A 20,239-nucleotide genomic window follows, 5' to 3' on the forward strand; every position below is an offset into this window, starting at 1 on the left:
GTTGTCTTTCTGAAATCCAGAGCATTTTGGCGGGTGGCAAGAAGCATGTGCACATCCATCAAAAGAGTGTAGAGAGGATTAACTGACTACCACGTCAAGACACTACAGTAAGAGTCTATCATTTTCTAGCCAAATCCCATCAGACTTACAGACAAATTTGCAACAGAGCTTCTGCATACAGAGACTAAGGGCAATAGGAAGTCTTGATTCTAATTGAAGCAGATACATTACTGTCTCAACAGTTACACCTAGGAAAGGAGTTATTAGTGACCAGTTATTGAAACCTCCAACTTTGAGGTTACACTTTGGCCTTTAATGTAAACAAGATCAAGGTCACAGAAGGGGTTGGGGATTTAGCTCAGTGGTAGAGCACTTGCCTAGCGAGCACAAGGCCCTGGGTTCGGTCCCCAGCTCCGGAAAAAAAAAAAAAAAGGTCACAGAAATAACTCCCTACACACACACACACACACACACACACACACACACGCTCAAGACCCACTCTTAATGCCTCCCTCTCCCACTGCTTTCTCTGGAAGGCCCAGTCTTTTCTTCATTCTACCCTTATCTCAAGCACAGTATCTCTCTCCCTGTTACAACCAATATTTTCTTTAGCATATAATATCCCCAGATTACCTCTATCCTAAAAGTCATTGATCATGGACTATTCCATATGTTTCCTTTCACAAACCTGGGATTTTACCTGTTTGTGTTCAATCCCAAGTCAACTATCGGCAAGAGGTACTAAGACTTTAGCAACACCAGAGTAGGTCTGAATTTTGTGGGCCTGAGGCTGATTTTTGTTGTTGTTCTCTTTGGGCAGTCTTTAAAATAAAGAGTTCAACTAATAAATGAGTTGTACTTGACTAGGTTTGGGATCACCTAGGAGACACACTTCTGGGAATGTCTGTGAGGGAGTTTTGAAAAAAGTTTGAACTAAGGAAGAAGTACACACCTTTGGGTAGCACCATCCTTTAGGCTGGGATCCCTCTACATTTAAAACAAAAAGGAAGAAAAAGGTCACTTGAAATCCAGCATTCAACATTCTCCCAACTTTCTACCTGGAGATGTAGTGGGGCCAGCCTACCACCTATGATCTTGTCATATACCATTGGATTATACCCTTAAGCCATATTGCAAAAGAGATCCTTATTTGTTAATTTGTTTCTTGTTCTATATTTGGTTAAAACAAGGAAGAAGGTAATTAAATACAAGATGTGAAAGTAAATATTTACATATAGGAAAATTACAATGAATTATCTACTTCTCAGAAATAAATTATCTATAAATATCAGAAAACATACAAGAATGTTTTATTTGCCAACCTCAGGATCTTGCACAATTTCGTCTACATTTATCTAGCTGTTTTTAGTTTACTTCTTTATTTATTCAGTTTCTTTTTCAATTCTGCATATTTCTAGCCTATTACAGACTTCATGATTGAAAGTATTTTGGTAGGATTTATTTTGTCACTATTGGAAACCACTAAACCAGTTTCTTTCCTATACAGGTTAAAAGAATTCAGAACCTTTCAAGTTAACTAATCTTAGATCATGTTTGTACTGGCACAACCCATTGACTAGCTAGTCACTGATTGACTTCCCACGGAGGTACCTTGATAGGTTTATGTTCTTATCTATGGAGAGAATTTGCAAGCTAACTACACAGACTGACTCAAAGCAGATTAGCTACTTATAGTTTTGCATTTCTCTTGATCGAAGAATTTTCCCCATACTGAACCCTGATTGTATTTCAAACATTTTCTATTTTAATATCCAGAATATTTCAAATGCTGGGTATGTTAATTATCAAACTTGACAAAAATCTATTATTACCTAATATGGAAGTCTCATGCCTGTGAAGTTTATCTTGACCCATCTTCATTATGCCATTCCCTGGGGTCATTCTGGGCTGTCAAAAGAGGTGTCAGCAGCAACATGTATTGATTCTTCTCAGACTCTGGGTTTCAAAACACCAATGGACATTTGATGTCGTTGCTGGATAAGTTGGCCAGTGGGTAGTGAGAGTAACTCAGCTATTCGTTAACCAGATGCAAATAATATTTTCTTAAATCTCTAACTCTAGGCTGGAGTTTGAAAGCCAAGCAAGAATTTGACTTTCTACATAGGTGAGCCTGAGTAAGAAAAACTGTTTTTGCCTGCCAATCAAATACCATATACACAGAAGTTTTAAATTTGGTGTAAATATATGAAGGCTTTACAGAGTATGCCCTAGGGCCTCAGAATGGTCTAAATGCATCAGGGAGTCAGGAACAAGAGTGAAGCCTGCTGCTCTGTGATAAATCTGCCTCCCAGTCCTTATGTGAGAGTAATAACCATTCAAGAAAATTGTTCAACCTGGTGTGTACCCTCCACTTCCATTTGAGTTTTTTCTTTTCCTTTCCTCAGAGTTACCCTATGCTTTTAATTTTCTCTGGGGCATTTACTATGTTTTGACTTGTATATTTGTAGTAGTAATTAACATTTTTTACATAATGACTTTAACCAATGGCTTCACATGTGAGGTAAGTACTCTGCCATTGAGTCCTATCTCAACCATCTTTTTTTTTTTTAAGATTTATTTATTTATTATATATAAGTACACTGTAGCTGTCTTCAGATACACCAGAAGAGGGCATTGGAACTCTTTACAGATGGTTGTGAGCCACCATGTGGTTGCTGGGAATTGAACTCATAACCTCTGGAAGAGCAGTCGGGTGCTCTTAACCGCTGAGCCATCTCTCCAGCCCCCTCAACCATCTTTTAAACTTTTGTTTTGAGGTAGAGTCTCACTAGATTGACTAGACTCTATCTACATGTGTGCTGCACAGCCCAGGCTGGCCTTCAGCATTAGTCATTCTGCCTCAGCCTTGTGAGTAGATGGCGTTATGACCCCAGCTGAGAAGCCCCACCATTGAAGCATACACACCCACTGCCAAGCATTTCCATCACCTCAGTTAATTCTCACAACCGTCACATTAGTTGTGCCTACTAAGTCAGTTTGTTTGTTTGTTTGTTTGTTTATGGTTTAAATGGAAAACCAGGGTCTCAGGAAAACAAATAAAATTTTTCTCAAGGTCAAATAACTATCAAAGCCACAATTTAGATGTAGCTGTTTCACTAAAATTACCAATAGTTAATAATAGTAACTAACTAACAACTATAGTCACCTGGCCATTTGCTCTGCATAGCTTAGAGTTCACCCTGTTACTATATTTCCTTGCAAGAAGGAGGGGGACTACAGTATGTAAGATGCTCACTACCACTCTGAAACCTCTTTGCTCACAGAGGAACCAACATGATACATAGACATTTCATTCCAGAACCACCCATGTATGTATGTTTTTTTTTTTTCCGGAGCTGGGGACCGAACCCAGGGCCTTGCGCTTCCTAGGCAAGCGCTCTACCACTGAGCTAAATCCCCAACCCTGCCATGTATGTATGTATGTATGTATGTATGTATGTATGTATGTATGTATGTATGTATGTGACATAAGCCACCTCTCTCTCTCTCTCTCTCTCTCTCTCTCTCTCTCTCCCCCATCCATATGTGTGTGTGTGTGTGTGTGTGTGTGTGTGTGTGTGTGTGTGTGTGTGTGTGTTCTTCTGGCTACTTCATCTTCAATGTCTTTTCCTTTCTACTCTACAGTAGCCTTTAAAAATATTTTTATTTATTTTAAGAGTATTTTGCTTATGTGTCTGTAAGTATACAGCCCATAGAGATCAGAATAGAGCATCAAGGACCCTTCTGGAACTGGACTTATAGACAGTGGTAAGCCATCATGTGGGCTTTGGAATGCCAACCCAGCTACTTTGCAATACCAATGTGTGTGCTCTTAACTAGAAAGCCTTCAGTCTAGCTTCTAACCGTTTGAAAGCATGAACCAGTTCTTTTTGCTTTTAATCTCTATTCTGTCACAATGTCACATACATATTCTTCCCCCTCCCTTTCAACCCTATTTATTCTAACAAACCTCCCTTCCTATATCCATGTCTTTCGATGGCATAAGCATATAATGACATAGCACACAGTGGATACACTACTGAGGAACATGCCTTTCCTCTCTCAGCATCCATTACTTGTTGAGAGCTGCTGGGAGTAGGGGAGATTTGTCCCCCATGTATGATAAAACTTTGGTGGGCAGGTTAATTCTTATCTATTTTTTCCACAATAAATCTTCCCAATGAAAATGAAGGGAGGTTCCTAGTCTTATTGCAATTTGATATGCCAGGTTTTGTTGATATCCCAAGGAAGACTGCTATTTTCTGTAGAAAAAATGGATGCTGAGGGATGAACTGGGGAGTGGGAATTGGGGGAGGAGAGAAGGGAAACTGCAGTCAGGAAGGAATATATGAGAGGATAAAAAAATACATAGATCATTTTAAAGATTTAGTGCGTGTGTGTGTGTGTGTGTAAGTATATGATTTTATATATATATATATATATATATATATATATATATATATATATATATATATATATATATATGCAGGTACCCATGGGCATTAGATCTCCTGAAACTAAAGTTATGAATGGCTATGAGGCATCTAACATAGATCTAATATCGAGTCCTCTGAAGTAACCACTTAACTATGCCACCAGTACTTAAATAATTGTCAGTTAGAAAATTCAAACTTAGAGAAAAATTGCAAGTGTGATATAGATTCCTAACAATCTCCGAGTAATTTATATATGTGCTGTCTTAACAGCTCTTCTGACAGTTTAGTGTGAATTTCCTTCAAACAGGAATGTCATTTAGCACAGCCATAATAAACCTATCAAAACCAGAAAATTAACATTGACACATCATCATCCCTTACCCTCAGCCTCCATCCAGGCTGCAGCAACCACTTCACAGAAGATGCAAGGTTGGCCAACAATGTCATAGTATCCTGAAATGCTTTCTCTGGTCGTTTTCAACCATCTTGACCTTGATATTTTGAAAACATAGGGCCAGTTATCTGCACTCTGTCCCCAAATTGAGCCTACTTGGTTTTACATTGCTATGGGATTGAACGCCCACCTTTTCTAGGAGGTTTTGTGCATCTTCCCAGCCCTGGCAGCTGCTTTTTGTTGTGTTTCCTTGGAGTTAAGTCTGTAATTGGGCTAAGATACTGCCTGCCAGACCTTTCCAAATGCTAAGCTTGTTTTCTTCTTAACACACAAATATGTTATGAGAACTACTTCTCTCACATTATGTAAATATCATTTCAGATCTTCACCCACTTAATTTTCATCCATAGATATTTCTCAGTTTAATTATTACCACCATTGCTGCCGATGACTGATTTATCTAATGAATTATTCCTTCCATCTTTATGAACTAGCATCTAATTCCCACATCTGACATAGTCGTGTGTTTGTAGTATTTATTCAATGATTTATCATTCTGTAGTAATTATTATTGTGAAGATCAAGGTCTTCATACTTCTCTGGGTCCACTCTTTGTCTTCGGAGTTCCTTTATTCTTTGACTTCTTCCTTCTACTTTGAGATAGTAAGTTCTTTTGGCTATCCTGTACTTTCCTTGTTCCAGCTCCTCTGAAACTCATGGCAATATCATAACTATGGAGCCCTGTTTTAGAAAAAAAAATCAAGTTATCTGCTTCCAATATATATCAACACAGAATAAACATTCCTATTCTACAATCGAGGAGCAGGAAGATAAAAGGAGATCAGACCACAACTCAGGAGGGCAAACAGCAAACCCCACAATTCTGACTGGCTTCTGCACTGTTCTTTCCCTCCGGCCTGCAGCACACATCCTTCTCTTAGCGGGCTCCACTCTGCACCTGCCACTAAAGACAGAGTTAAAATGTCAACTCACACATGAGGCTGACTGTTCAATCTAGATTATTTTGTAATAGACCTATAAGGTCTCAACCACACCTTATGTAGTCCACCTTCTTCCACCCAAGGAGGCAGGTAAGTTAAGACAATCAACTCTAACCTCACAGGGTCGATGCTTTTTTGAAAGGCTGTTTTGTTGAAGATAACTGACTGCTCAAAAAAAATCATTTTAACTTCCAACTGAGGACCAAAGTACCAAAACAAGTTCCTAACCAGATTACATTTGGCCACCAGAAAAGTTTTCTGATGTTACTTATGAGCATTTCTAAATTTATAAAACAGAGTGAGTAACTTTATGTATGTGTTAGCACTTTCATGCTCATTAAGATGGTAAATTCTATTCTCAAAGATGGCTGTATTATATATGCCAGAAAGTTTAGTTACTTATGGACTACAATGGCCCTAGTTCTCTTTGTATGGACTGTATTAGTTCTGCCTAGTCCATATTCAAAGATTTCTATTACTATACAAAATATTATTTTATGATTATAATAATCCATATATAATATTTTAAATAAAGAAACCTATAAAGAAAAAAATCAAAATTCCATATATGTTTGTCAGAAAACAATAACAACTTATTTCTCTTAATTTTTCTCTTCGTGCATTTTCATGTTGTGTATTGTTCTTAAAACTTTACAGGGGCTGCAGAGATGGCTCAGCAGTTAAGAACACAGACTGTTCTTCCAGAGGTTCTAAGTTCAATTCCCAGTTACCACATGGAGGCTCACAACCATCTGTAATGGGTTCTGATGCCCTCTACTGGTGTGTCAGAAGACAGTGACAGTGTACTCATATACATCAAAATAAATAAGTGAATAAATAAATAAATGCTTTTTTAAAAACTTGTAATCATAATATAATCTTTGTTTTTTTTCCTTTTTTTCTCATTATATCAGTATCACTTCCTATGACATCAAACTTGGTAAATAATGTTACTAGACAATATTCCATGAATTATACCCTAATTTGCTTTTATATTCACTGTTTAAAAGAATAACATAATAAATACCTTTGCACAGAAAGCTCTCTCCACAACTTTGGATGCATTCCTAGAAGGGAAATTATTATGTTAAAAGGTATAGGCCTTTTTGCATAACGTTGACTAGCATTATTAATTGCATTTAAATTGTTCCAGTTTATACATTACCTAAGAGGTTATACAAATCTCCTTGCTATAATTTCTTATACTTTTTTTTCTAAGCTGCTTACCTAAAAATTATATTTCATTTTACATTTGACTGTTCTCAAGGCTTGATGTTTTACATATTTAATTTCCCATACTTGTATATAACTGTATGCTTCATGTTTCCTCATGTTTCTTGCATTTCTTTGACTGATAGAATATTTAAATTATTTCAAATATATTTCATATGTCAATAGCATTTCACACATTTACATACATATAGTCCTTGACATGTTTTCAATACTATCAATTTTTCTTTTGCTATTAATTTTTCTGTAGTCAACTCTGGAGAGTTTTGTCATGTTTTAGAGCTCACCGAGGGCTTCTTGTTTTTTCATATCACCATAGATTTTGTTGAACAGAATTGTCTACCAAGAAGCTCAGTATAGCCGTGTAGCAGACATTAAAGCCTGCTGTTCTGGGAGCTGAGCAGCCTCTCTCCACCAATCTCTTTCTGGAACTTCTGTCAAGCAGTGACTTATAAAGAAGTATTCTTCTGAACTTAGCCACTTGTAACCACAATAAGTGGAGCTCTGAACTGACCTGAAGCTTTTTGAGAGCTATGTCTATGTCAAAACATAACCTTACCTCCCAGATATAGAACTAAAGTGTATCAAGAGCACCTCAATGGTCTAACAGTCTTCTGGGGTACAAGTTCATGCTGCCAAGCAGTGTTTGGTTGAGTTAAGTATAAATAAAGGGGAACATATGTGTCACATTTCTTCAAAATAAGCAAAAATATTAAATGAAAAAGTGCTTAGCCAAATAGACATAGGAGCAATAGGAAGGGAAAATAAGTTTAGTTCAAGCCTAAAACCTAACTCATTGATCAGCTATATATCTGATCCCCAAATAAGTTGAGTTGTGCTAGCCCCAGTATGAATCCTGGGAGTAGTTAGGGATTCAAAGCACCTTTCTCTTCAACCTACATTCCAGCCCCTCTGTGGAAATACTTTTTAGAGAAAAGATTAAGACACATACTTTATATTTTATTTTAGTAAATTACTACAAAATATTAAGAATTGGGGCTAAAGAGATAGATCAGCAATTAAGATCATGCCTTGGTCTTCTAGAGGACACAAGTAGAGTTCCGAGCACCTATGTCAGGCAGCTCACAATTGCTTCCATCCAGCTCCAGAGGATCTGATGCCCTCTTTGGGCCTCTATAGACTTTTACATTCAAGTTCCCATACACACACTTACACACAAATAAAAATAAATACTTTTTTAAGTGGGGCAAAAGAATAATTAAAATTCACATCCCGCCAATTGAGTTCTACACTCCCACCCCCATGCTAGGCCTTCCCAAATATGGACAAGAAAGACACTAGAAACACAGAATTACCTTCAAGGCAATGGAGCTCACCCTAGCCCAAATTGCCATCTATCCACAGTGAAATCTGTCAGTTGTAGCTGTTTATGAATCTATTTGACCCTATAAGCATGACTGCATTTCTTATGATCACTTTGGCAAAAGAGACAAATAGTCCCTAAAGGTAATTAAGAAACATGGTATGGTATAATATGAACAAAAAAGGGACTTTAGAGCCCAGTAATGGTAAATCAAACCCTGCTAATGTTGCTGTATGACTTGAATATGTCATAATATCTTTTTGCTTATATCTATATCTTGATAGACAGACAGATGATAGGTAGGAAAATAGATAGATGGATGGATAGATCACTAATATATCTCGATAACTGTAAGGTGGTGGAGGGTCATCTGTGGTATTAAATGTGTTGGTGTTAAGGACAGAGTAACTGAAGAAATAAACGTAAAAATATATGTTATCTAGAACTGTACTTAGCATATGGTTGCTCATGAGGCTTCCTCATGATTTTTTAAGTTAGATACAAAAGGGCTATAAATAGAAGTGGTAAAGGGAAGGGGAACTATGTTTTTGGTAGATGAGTGATGCTGTGGGCTGTTTAGCCTTCATTTTATTTTTCACTTTATTAACCTACATTCTTCACTGTGATATCAACCATAGTTTCAAGAAACAAAAATTCTCAAAAGTAAAGTTGTCTAAATCTTTAAATTTACAATTGTTACCTGAAATTACTTAATTCAACTAAAATCTCTTGTTAAGCTACAACTAAGGAGTAAACAGAAAACTGATGAATATTATCTAGAAGTACGTGTGTGTGTGTGTGTGTGTGTGTGTGTGTGTGTGTGTGTGTGAACCTGCTTTCAGAATGGAACACACATAAGAGTGAGAGTCATAGATGGAGAGAATTCCAATTTAACAAAAGGATTTTTTGCCAGTTTTAAAGATATTCGCAAATATTTCCTACACAAGATTAGTCTCAGATTTGCTTTCATCAGAAAGAGCCATCAACTCAGTGTCCCTAAGGGGATCTCGTTTTGATATTGGCTTAGGAAACACCATACTTTCCCCAAACTCTTGGCTCCATCCACACAAGCAATGACAAAAGTCCACAGTGCAGAGTGATCACACAGAGGTATGTTCTTCCCCTGGGAATTTTACATTTTAAACAGTGTTTCATGGATAACCTCCATGGTTGGTCACCCTTCCCTTTCGTCATTCTGTCTTTTCCATTTAAACCATCTCACTGACCTTTAGACCTCGGACAGAAGATGTGTCCTGGAGAAGAGTTCCCTATACAACACACGGATCCTTTGAGAACCAGACATTTTCTATATCTCCATTTCCCCTTGATGGGTGTAGTTGAATAAAGGCTGCTGTCTTCTTTAGGTTTGGCTTTAAGGACTTATTTTCAAACCTGTATCATCAAATAATAAATGCTTTAAGCTGAAGTGAATGCCTAAAATGAAAACAGGGACACCTTAAGACTCTCTTTATAATCTAACCATTCCCTGGTAGACAGTATCCAGGGACTCTTGTCTGTACACAGTCGGCCTCCTAAAATAAAGAGGGATAAGGAACACGGGCTTCACTTCGTGTATGAGCTCCATCTCAGCTGATGCCTCTTCGGAAATGATTCAACACCACAGATGGACTCCACATGTGAATAGCCATGTGATGACTGACTAGCAAGATTTCAATGAAACCAGCAAACGTTTTGTTTTAGCTTAAGGATATTGGCCAGTGTAGGTTGGGGGAAAGTCTGTAGTCACAGTGAATAACTGAGATACTGAGGGGAAAGAGAAAAAAAAAATCCAGTTAAAGACCTAAACAATGAGGGTAGATTTTTAGGAACCATTAGGTCTGCATGTTTCCTGCTTCTGCTTTTGTTTGTTCTTTTTTAAAGCAAAGGAGCTTCCTGTATTTCATTAGGGGCATTCTGTCTCAGAAAGAAACCTCAGTAGAAACCACCCTGAGAGAAAGAGCTATATAGCAGCAGGATTCTAGAGGTCCATGAAATACAAAATAAAACCAAAAGAACAGAGGTGAAACTGCTGCTAAAACAGATGGCTTTACATTTTAGACTGGAGGCAAATCAGCCTAGAAACAGGGAAGTGCTACTCCGTGCTCTGAACTTTGTGCCTAGGATGGAGTTTTCAAAACAAACCAAGAGCTCCAAGACATCCAAGGCCATCACAGAAACCTCGCATTGTGATATGAAAGAAAACAGCCAGCTCAGCAGTCATCATAGTGTCCTTTAGAGAAGCCAAGAGGTGTCTGGGACACATAGAGACCTAGTGGAGAGATAACTTTGATCCCAGGCTCTTGGAGTCACAGTATACATGTAGCTGTGTTCAGGCTAAACTCTGAAATCCCAGCCTCAATTGGCAAAGCACATAGATTTCCCAGAACCCATCATAAGAAAATCATATAAAAAGGGTGCAGAATACATCCACGGAAGGTGGATACCCAACTCACTTAACTAGTCTGGCCTCCTTGGGAAAGTACTAGACAAATGAGAGCTCCTATCTCAAGCAAAACGTGGAAGGTACCCGAGGAAGGACATCCAAGTTTGTCCTTTCACCCTGCAATCACACTCACACAAGGCCATGGTGGGGGAGAGGGGGGTTAGGAAGTGGGGGATGGGGGAGACGAAGCAGGGTGGGAGGAGAAAATAGCGCCAGTGCACCAGCCCTGTGCAAAGCTGTTTCCTTATCCATCCAGAGAGAATCCTAGCCCTTCAGTCTGTCACAGAGAGCAGATGCCTCAGCATCCTCAATCATTTCTCTAGCAAGGCAAAACCTCTCGAGCTAGTGTTCTATAAGCACGGCAGACAGCTTCCATTCTGTTCCTTATCAAAACACTGCCATTCCTTTGATAACAGTTATTAAATCATCTCTCGGAACTTGGGCATCTTTAGAGAGTTGTTTGGAAGGATTTTTACAAAATGCAAGCCGCCCTGTTCTCCCTCGCCCTGTTCTCCCTCCCCCGATTCACCAAGTTCAATTAACGAGAGGAGGTATGCGGTGGGTTTTTAACAAGTTCTTCATGCCAAACTGCTTAGAGATGTACATTAGGCGACATTTTAGTAATGGGGAAAAATTATCTCACCATGACTGGACTCTCTTTCTCATCTCCAACAGAGGATTCCTATCTGTCACCCGGACAGCCAAGATTGATTTTCTAATTAAGCAGGCATTTGTACTGGCTCAGGGATCCACACAAGTCTTCTCTACTGTATCTTCCCAACATATTCCGGTTTGTATTCATTTTCCGTTCTGCTTAAAGCTCCCTAGTGTTGAGCCAGGAGGGGTCAGGAACTCTCTCTATGAAAACACCCATTAAAACCTCTGGCTGCTTTCAGAAAGAAATTTATCAGCACAGGCGAAGGAAAGAAAACATGTGATGGGAATTTCTTTGGACCGGGTTTGGCTCCCACGTGGACAGAATTTGCCTACACCAGTCCCCACACGGCCCCACCCCCACCACCCCTCCCCTCTCCCCCACCCCCCTCACCCTTACCCCGCCCCCCATCCCTCACTATCCACCCCCCACGTTCTCCACCCTCCCACACCCCCACCACCATCACTCTCCCATCCCCCACCCCACCCCACCCCTGTCTGCCCTGCTCCAGCTAGGTCTGCCCTGCTAGGAGCCTGCCAACACAGATGGCTGTAGGAAGCAGGCTGTTAGCACTTTGAAAGGCTATGTGGCACCTCAGGCGTTTTAAAAAGGTACACGAAACTTTTGTGCAGCTTTCAGTGATGAGACCAGATCGGCTTGCAGTGTGATTCAGTTTACTTAGGGGAATGATCTGGATCCATGAACAGCACAGCCCAATTCTAGCCCCAGAGTGCTGGATCATGTGGCCTCATGACCTTCTTTCCCTGGGAGACACTAGGGGATAAAACTGAAATCAGTAAGAAAAGCTTGCATCTTTTTTAGTTTGTTCTTGGTACATCCATTACCTAATTTTTTATTTAAAAGCTCAGACTCTGCACTAATTGAACAGGCCAATCTCAATTTAAGAGTTGACCTACACCCACATGATGACAATTAACTGTTAACTCTCTTTAAAAAAAAAAAGAAAGAAAGAAAAAATTAAAAAGAAACAGGAAAGAAAAGAAGTGTAAGGAATGGCCAAGGGCAGTTTAAGGGTTGTGTAAGCTTATTAAAGGAAGAATTGTTTTAAAGATAGAGGATAGTCTTAAGGGCTGGGGGTGAGGGTTAGTTGGTACACTACTTGATTAGCATGCACAAATCCCTAGATCCCATCCTCAGCACACAGTGTGGTGGCCAAAGTCAGTAACTCAGAACTCAGGAGATAAAGGCAGGAAGATCAGAAGTTCAAGGTGACATAGGAAGTTTGAGGCCAGCAGATATACTTCAGACCCTAACCAATTAAAGGAATCAAATAAATAAAATATTCTTTCAGACGGTGTCCCTTACACTCATTGGCAGCTGCAGCTCTTCCTAGGTACTAGAAGCCAAAGTTGTCCCCATAGGCTACACAGCCCCAACATTCAGACTCAAGATTGAACTCTAAGCCCTTCCCTGAAGCCTACCCCCTTCCTGATTCTTTCTCTCCCTGGACATCTGTATCCAATTGCTAACCTTGTTCCATAAGGTACATCTCTGGTTAAGTCAGAATAATTTATTGTTTCTCACTTTGGAGGATCATCGAAATGCCTTCTTCTCTGTACATCAACCTGTCCACACTTTCACAGCCAGAGACACAGCCTTTGTATTACCTTAGGCAATCTTATTTAAATTCTATCATCTCACACTCTGAGACTCCAGTGGTTTCCAGTGACTACTACCAAGACACCAATATCCCAGGTCAACCAGCCTTTCTACACTGTTTCACACTGGAAGGCTGGTACCTTCCACAAAGATGACAAAGAGATTCTTCTCTTAAATACTTCAGCTAGGGGTTGCACTGTTTGGTTTATTGTTTTGAGGCAGGGTCTCATGTACCCTAGACTAGCTTCAAACACATTACTATGTAGTCCAGAGTGACATTGAATTTCTAATCCTTCTGCCTCCATATCTCAGGTCTGGGGCCACAGATATGCATCTATATGACTAGTTTATGAAGTGTTAGATCCCCAGGGCTTTTTGCATGCTAGTCCACTATTCTAGCAACTGAGCTCCAACCCTCATTGTGTTTTTAAATTGTCCTCTATACTTGTTTGTAGTATGTCCTCATGAAATTCAGTTTTAGCAAAAGTGCTTTTAAAATAGGTTAACAAGGACATATCAAACCCACCTTTTATATCAGATCAAATACCAGATTATTATCTGAGTATCCTTGATATCTGATCAGATTGATGCCTGAAATAGCATCTGATTGCTGGGACTGCCTTCACCAAGATTGCTTTTAAGTAGGTTCAGCCCCAGTTTTCCTCCCCTTGGTGCTGTTTTTTTTTTTTTTAGTAATCTTCTATTCTCTGATCCTCACCCTATTTCTTACCTATAAATTTCTAGTTGGGCCCATGGTTCTAGAAGTTGAGCCCTATGTATTTTTATGTTCCTGCAAAACAGATATTGCAATGGTTCATGCAGCTATGGTAATGACACCGAATGAATTTCTTCTTATCCTGTTTTACCAAGTCTCACAACATAGGCCTGTCCTTTACCTAGTCCTATAGAAATGGTGTCAGACTTGTGTCCATATACCCTGATGACTACATATCACAACTACCATTTTCTGGGTGGAACATTTAGTATCTTGGGACACAGCTCTAAAGCACAGTTCCTATCTTAGTTACTATTATGTTCCTGTAATAAAAGCAAGGTTTTGTTTGCTTGTTTGTTTGTTTCATAGTTCTAAAGGGATATATGCCACCATGGCAGAGAACAGGGCATCAGATAGGAAAGGCATGGTGGCAAGAGCAGGAGGTGAGTTTGTCACATTACATTCATAGTCAAGAACAGAGAGTAAATGGAAGGAGCCCAACTATAATGCTTCAAGAATCCCACCCAGTGACCCTCTTCTTACAGCAAGACTATGTCCTAATGATTTCACCACCTTCCCAAATAGCACAACTGTCAAGAGGTCAAGACTTCAAAGATATGAGACTGATGGAGAGATTTTACACACAAACCATAACACCCTGTATTAAAAACATTCACTCAGGTCTGACCATACTGAACTTCACTCTTCCTTCAAATGTCTACCATCCTTGTAATGTCTCTGTATACTTGTGACTCATCACCTATACCTCAGGCAGGCATCCTGGTTTTCACCATTTTGCACCAAACATACACACAGAGGCAAATATAAATACACCTATATGCAAATATATACACATATAACAAACACAGAGCTATACAAAAATGTATATACACAGACATATATACATACAAACATTCATATGATTATGCACAATATATAAACACATGTATGCAAATACATATGCACATACATATAAACAGACATAAACACGGATACATAAATACATACATATTAATGTATTTACACTATGGTCAGTTGAAGAAGAAATGTCTTCCAGAAGCTCCAGTATTCAAACACTTGTTCCCCATTTGTGGCACAGTTTTGGGAGGTTTCAGAGGTATCTTATTTCAAGAAGATGTCAACAGGAACAAGCTTTGAGAATACAAGCCTCACGCTACTTCCGGTTTGCCCGCTGCTTTGTATTTGCAATAGAGAAGGCAGGATCTCAGCTTCCTGCTCTTATCACCATGCCTGCCATGTGCTCCTATGCCTCTCCAGAGGCATAGTCCTTGATGGACTTTTATCTTTTTGGAACCAGAAATCAAAACATACTCTTTCTTTCATAGTTTCTCTGGGCAATGGTATTTTGTGGGATGTAAAACCATGACAGGAAAAGGAATGGGAGGAGACATGGGTGGAATAATGAAGTATAGACTAAACCAGCTCTGTGTCCTAGAATTTAAAACATGGGGTGTCAGTTAAGAGGAGAGTAAAGAAACACACCAGAGAACATGAGAACTTCAAGGGTAGGGCTTCGCCATCTCAAAATGTAGACTCTCTGGAACAGAGTTTTACTATTGTGGAGGAAAATAGTGAAAGACTAAAAATATCATCATTGTCAGCATGTAGAAGAATGCAAATAGATCTGTTCTTATGCCCTTGTACAAAGCTCAAATCCTAGCAGATCAAGAACCTCCACATAAAACCAGATACATGAAAACTAAGAGAAGAGAAAGTGGGGAAGAACCTTGAACACATGGGCACTGGGGAAAATTTCTGAGACGAGCACCAACAACGTATGATCTAAGATCTATAATTGACAAATGGGACCTCATAAAATTGAAAAGCTTCTGTAAGGCAAAGGACATTGGCAATAGGACAAAATGGCAATCCAGGGATTGGAAAAGGATCTTTACCAACCCTACATCCTATACAGAGCTAATATCCAAAATATACAAATAACACAAAAGCTTAGACTCCAGAGAGCCAAATAACCCTATTAAAATGGGGTACAGATATAAGCAGAGAAGTCTCAACTGAGGAATATCAAAAGGCAGAGAAGCACTTAAAGAAGTGTTCAACATCCTTACTCATCAAAGAAATGCAAATCAAAACAGACCTGAAATTCCACCTCACACCAGTCAGAATGGTTAAAATCAAAAACTCAGATGACAGCAGATGCTAGCAACGATGTGAAGAAAGAGGAACACTCCTCCTTTGCTGGTGGGATTGCAAGCTGGTACAACCGTCTGGAAATCAGTCTGACAGTTCTTCAGAAAATTGGACATAACACTACCTGAGGACCCAGCCATACTACTCTTAAGCATATACCCAAAAGATGCTCTAATATATAACAAGGACCCATGCTTCACTATGTTCATAGCAGCATTATTTATAATATCCAGAAGCTGGAAACTACCCAGATGTCTCTCAACAGAGGAATTGATAAAGAAAATGTGGTATATTTATACAATGGAGTACTATTGAGCCATTAAAAACAATGACTTTATGAAATTTGCAGGCAAATGGATGGAACTAGAAAATATCATCCTGAGTGAGGGGATGCAGTCACAAAAGAACACAAATGATATGTACGAACTGATGAGATGTTAGGCAAAAAGCTTGAAATACCCATGATTCAATTCACAGACCATATGAAGCTTAAAAAGAAAGAAGACCAAAATGTGAATGCTCCAGTTCTACTTAGAAGAGGGAACAAAATAATCATGGGAGGTGGAAGGTAGAGGATGAGAAGGACTTGGGAGGAAGAGAGAAGGGGCAGGAGAAAGGGGGCAGGATCAGGTATCAAATGAGATGGCAGAGAAGTATAGAGGGTCAGGAAATTGAATAGAGGTATGTGGCAATGGGGGATGGGGAACTGGGGATAGCCACCAGAAGGTCCCAGAAGCCAGGAAAGCAAGAGGCTCCCCGGAACTAACAGGATTGACATTAGCTGAAATACCCAACAAAGGAGGGAAGGGAAAACCTGTAGAGACCATATCCAGAGATTAGGCATGGTCCCGCTTGAAGAATGGGGTCACTCACCCATCTCCAAAATTTTAACTCAGAATTTTTCCTGTCTAAAGAAAATACAGGGACAAAGAATGGAGCAGTGACTGAAGGAAAGGCCATCCAGAGACTGCCCCACCTGCAGATCCGTTCCATATGCAGACACCAAACCTAGACACTATTGCTGATGCCAAGAAGTGCTTGCTGACAGGAGCCTGATATGGATGTCTTCTGAGAGGCTCTGTCAGACCCTGACCAATACAGATGTGTATGCTTGCTGTCAACAAATGAACTGAGCACAGGGACCCCAATGGAGGAGTTAGGGGAAGGACTGAAGGAGTTGAAGATGTTTGCAACCCCATCGAAAGAAAAACAATATCAACGACCAGACCTTCCAGAGCTCCCAGGGGCTACACCACCAACCAGAATTATACCCATGGCTCCAGATGCACATGTAACATAGAATGGCCTTTTCTATCATCGACCGGAATGGAGTCCCTTGGTCCTGTGAAGGCTCAATGCTTTACTCTTGAGGGATGCTAGGGCTGCGGGGCAGAAGTGCATGGGTGTGTGGGGGAGCACCCTCATAGAAGGAGAGGGAGGGGGATTGGTTACAGGGCCTGTGAAGGGGAAACCAGGAGAGGGAATAACATTTGAAATGTAAATAAATAAAATATCCAATAATAAAAGTACATTAAAAATATGCTACTTTTGGTTGATTAAAAAAATGATGTGCAGAATCCATAAGGAAGACCAGGAAGAAACTAGAGTTAGACTGAAGCTCTGTTTTGGGAAAGGGACAGCTACTAGTGATAATTGAAAACAACCAAGAAAACCATTCACAGTACTGATGGGGTCCTTTTCACACACCCAGTGGTAAACCATAACAACGCCATAGAAAAGGGTCCTGCAGATAATGAGAAATGTTGGACTGGTCTTTCAAAACACTATTTGTTGTTGTGGAGAGCAAAAACACCCAACTGACATGTACAAAAGCCAGAATGTCCTTTCCCAAATGCCAAGTCATATTCCTGTGATAACTTTATTTTTCTTTAAAATATCTCAGGTATGAGGATGATCCTAGGAGCTTGCTGGACCTGGATCGCTGACATCCTCAGCACGGTCGTTTGATTTCTGAGTCTCCATCGCATCTACAGAGGAATGTTGGCACAGTTAATTAGACAGGAAGTTAATTAGAATCTAGGTCTTCCACTATTTCTCCTTTCCTTCAGCAGTTCCTTGGGTTCCTGAAAGTTCTGCTTAAAGGAAAGCTTTGCATTCAGAGTTTATGTCATGTGACTCATTGGGACAGGACCACATGGCTTTCATCTACCAGAGTTTGTAGATTGGAAATTACTGGGGCTTAATGACAGGTATTACTTGTGTCTTGTCCACTCGTTTCTCAGTGTTACATTCTGTCACTTCAGGTAAAATGGAAAAGAAAAAAAAAAGGGTGAGATAAGCAATGAGTGCTGAACAGAGCCCTTCGGAGAAGAGTCTGGAGACTAGAGTCATGCCAGGGTAAATGGATGGGAGGAAGAATCGCTATCTTGTATACTCATTGTAACGTTTCCAGTAGGGCTCTGATTATGTATGTCTCATACAATGCAATGAAATAAAGACAGTTTCTGGAATCTTCCTTTTTCTAGTTGGAGTTCTTGGAATTGCAGATTCCTCATCTGTAAAAGGAAACTAACACACCTCTCTTCTGGTAGTTGTAGGATAGAAAAGACCAGTATTAAAAACCACTCTCATGGTCCATGTCTATAGCTTTTATGAGGACAAATAAAATGGACATGCCCAAGATTGAAGGGGTATTCTCAGTACTCAAGTTTTCCAGCCAGGATATAAAAGAGAGAAGGACAGAAGTTGCCACCAAACTCAGCTGCCAGATAGCCAGATTCATTTGCTGACTCTTCTGGAAGTGAAACTTCAGTCTGGCACCTGACAAAATGAGTCAGTTTGCATGAAGAGAAGAATCTATTATTGGTATCTTCAACACCATTAAAAGAGTAGGCCATGCAGCCAACTGGAGACCATTCAGAACTAACTGAATTCTTGGAGCAAGGACATGGCTTTTGCAAGATTTCAACCTGTTTAAAATAGATGGCTTTAGAGGTCAGCTTAAAATACGCCCCAAGTCTGTGTCTGTTTCTGTCCAAAGGCAACTTAGGGACAAGTGTCCCAAACCATTTTTAGAGACAGATAGCGCTAGGTGCAGGCACTGTTTCCCTGTGGACAAGGCATCCTTTGCTAGTATTTCTATTTTCACCAGGCTTCCCAGTTTGTAGCAAGAGAAGGCTGGAACCATGGAACAATCAGCAGGATTTATCTAGGGTAATGAGCTGAGCAGGTGGCTCATATGTGTAATGCCAGCATTTGAGGGGCTGAAGAAGTTAAAATCACAATGAAGTTAAGGGAAGCTTCTTAGGGAGTTCAAGGTCAACCTGGGCTATATAGTGACTTTCAGGCCAGGCTGAGCTATAGTGTCAAAACCAAACCAAAGAACCGTCAGTGAAAGAAGCAAAAATTGGAGAGTAAGGATGCCTTAGCCCACATTTCTGATATGGATTCTAATTTTGTCTGAAATTCCTCTACTCCAAGCCTGTCAGTTTTCAAAGAAAATAATAAATGGTGAAATAAATACATAGCCCTTAAAGCCACTGAAATTTATAAGGGTCCCCAAAATGACATTTTTAATGGAGCTTGCTAGGACCTGTCATCTCTGTCTCCCAGGAGGTCCTACCACCTGCTGCCTCTACTGAAACAAGCTAGCAGATAGCCCATTTCATAAAGCAGGGCTGGAAAGATGAAGTGGAGGCTGCAAGCACCAGAGGCACTGAGGCTTCCTGAGGTCCAAGATTCTCCAGGATCTCTTTGTCTTCCACAGCTCTCAGAAGGATTTGTAGGGCAGATTTTCCCCTGCTTCACCCACTAGTTTTGCAAGTTGGAACTTGAGGGATGAAGAGGTGGGAAGGGAGAAGGCCCTGGATGCCATTCCCAGAAACTAAGCAAAAGGAAGGGAGATGGGCTTTGCAAGGCTTGGCTTATACTATGTTACTACGTGCCGAAGTCCAGGTAAGAAAGGGCGCTTACTCTTCTGTGATAAGACATGATTTTCTGTATAACTTTATTTTTAAACACTTGGGTTTTTAACCTGTTCTGCCACAGGCCTAGTTTCTTTTTTCATTATATATATTTGAGACAGGGTCTCACTCTGTAGCTCTAGTTGTCCTGGAACTCACTGTAGATGAGGCTGTCTTCAAACCCGAAGAGACTTGCCTACCTCTGCCACCCAAGTGCTGGGATTAAAGATGTCTATCACCAAGCCCAGCTAGACCTAGTTTCTTCAACTGTGAGTCACAACCCCATAGAGAGTCACATAATTCAATGAAGAGTGATCTCAAAGAAT

The 20,239-nt window shown here is 40.0% G+C and overlaps 1 protein-coding gene across 9 annotated transcripts in view; it reads right to left on the reverse strand.

Annotated features, from left to right (window-relative positions):
• The window catches only part of LOC120100783 (uncharacterized), a 517,117-nt gene that overhangs the window by 233,000 nt on the left and 263,878 nt on the right, over positions 1 to 20,239 (reverse strand). The window contains exons 1-7 of one of the 9 annotated variants that reach the window (XR_015671429.1): positions 11,472 to 11,746; positions 6,859 to 6,898; positions 5,678 to 5,794; positions 5,426 to 5,571; positions 4,818 to 4,927; positions 1,833 to 1,908; positions 953 to 987 (exon numbers count right to left, since the gene is read on the reverse strand). Coding sequence is in view for 1 of the 9 variants with exons in the window: in XM_087636786.1 (XP_087492912.1) it covers positions 4,880 to 4,927; positions 5,426 to 5,571; positions 5,678 to 5,794; positions 6,859 to 6,898 (351 nt within the window). In the remaining 8 variants the exon portion in view is untranslated. Of the gene's footprint in view, positions 1 to 952; positions 988 to 1,832; positions 1,909 to 4,817; positions 4,928 to 5,020; positions 5,572 to 5,677; positions 5,795 to 6,858; positions 6,899 to 11,471; positions 11,747 to 20,239 lie in introns of those variants that run through there. The other 8 variants (XM_087636786.1, XR_015671426.1, XR_015671439.1 and 5 more) reach the window with 8 other exon arrangements.

The sequence above is a fragment of the Rattus norvegicus genome, chromosome 2 (assembly GCF_021556685.1).
Source record: "Rattus norvegicus strain SHRSP/BbbUtx chromosome 2, alternate assembly SHRSP_T2T, whole genome shotgun sequence".
Classification (NCBI taxonomy): Eukaryota; Metazoa; Chordata; class Mammalia; order Rodentia; family Muridae; genus Rattus; species Rattus norvegicus.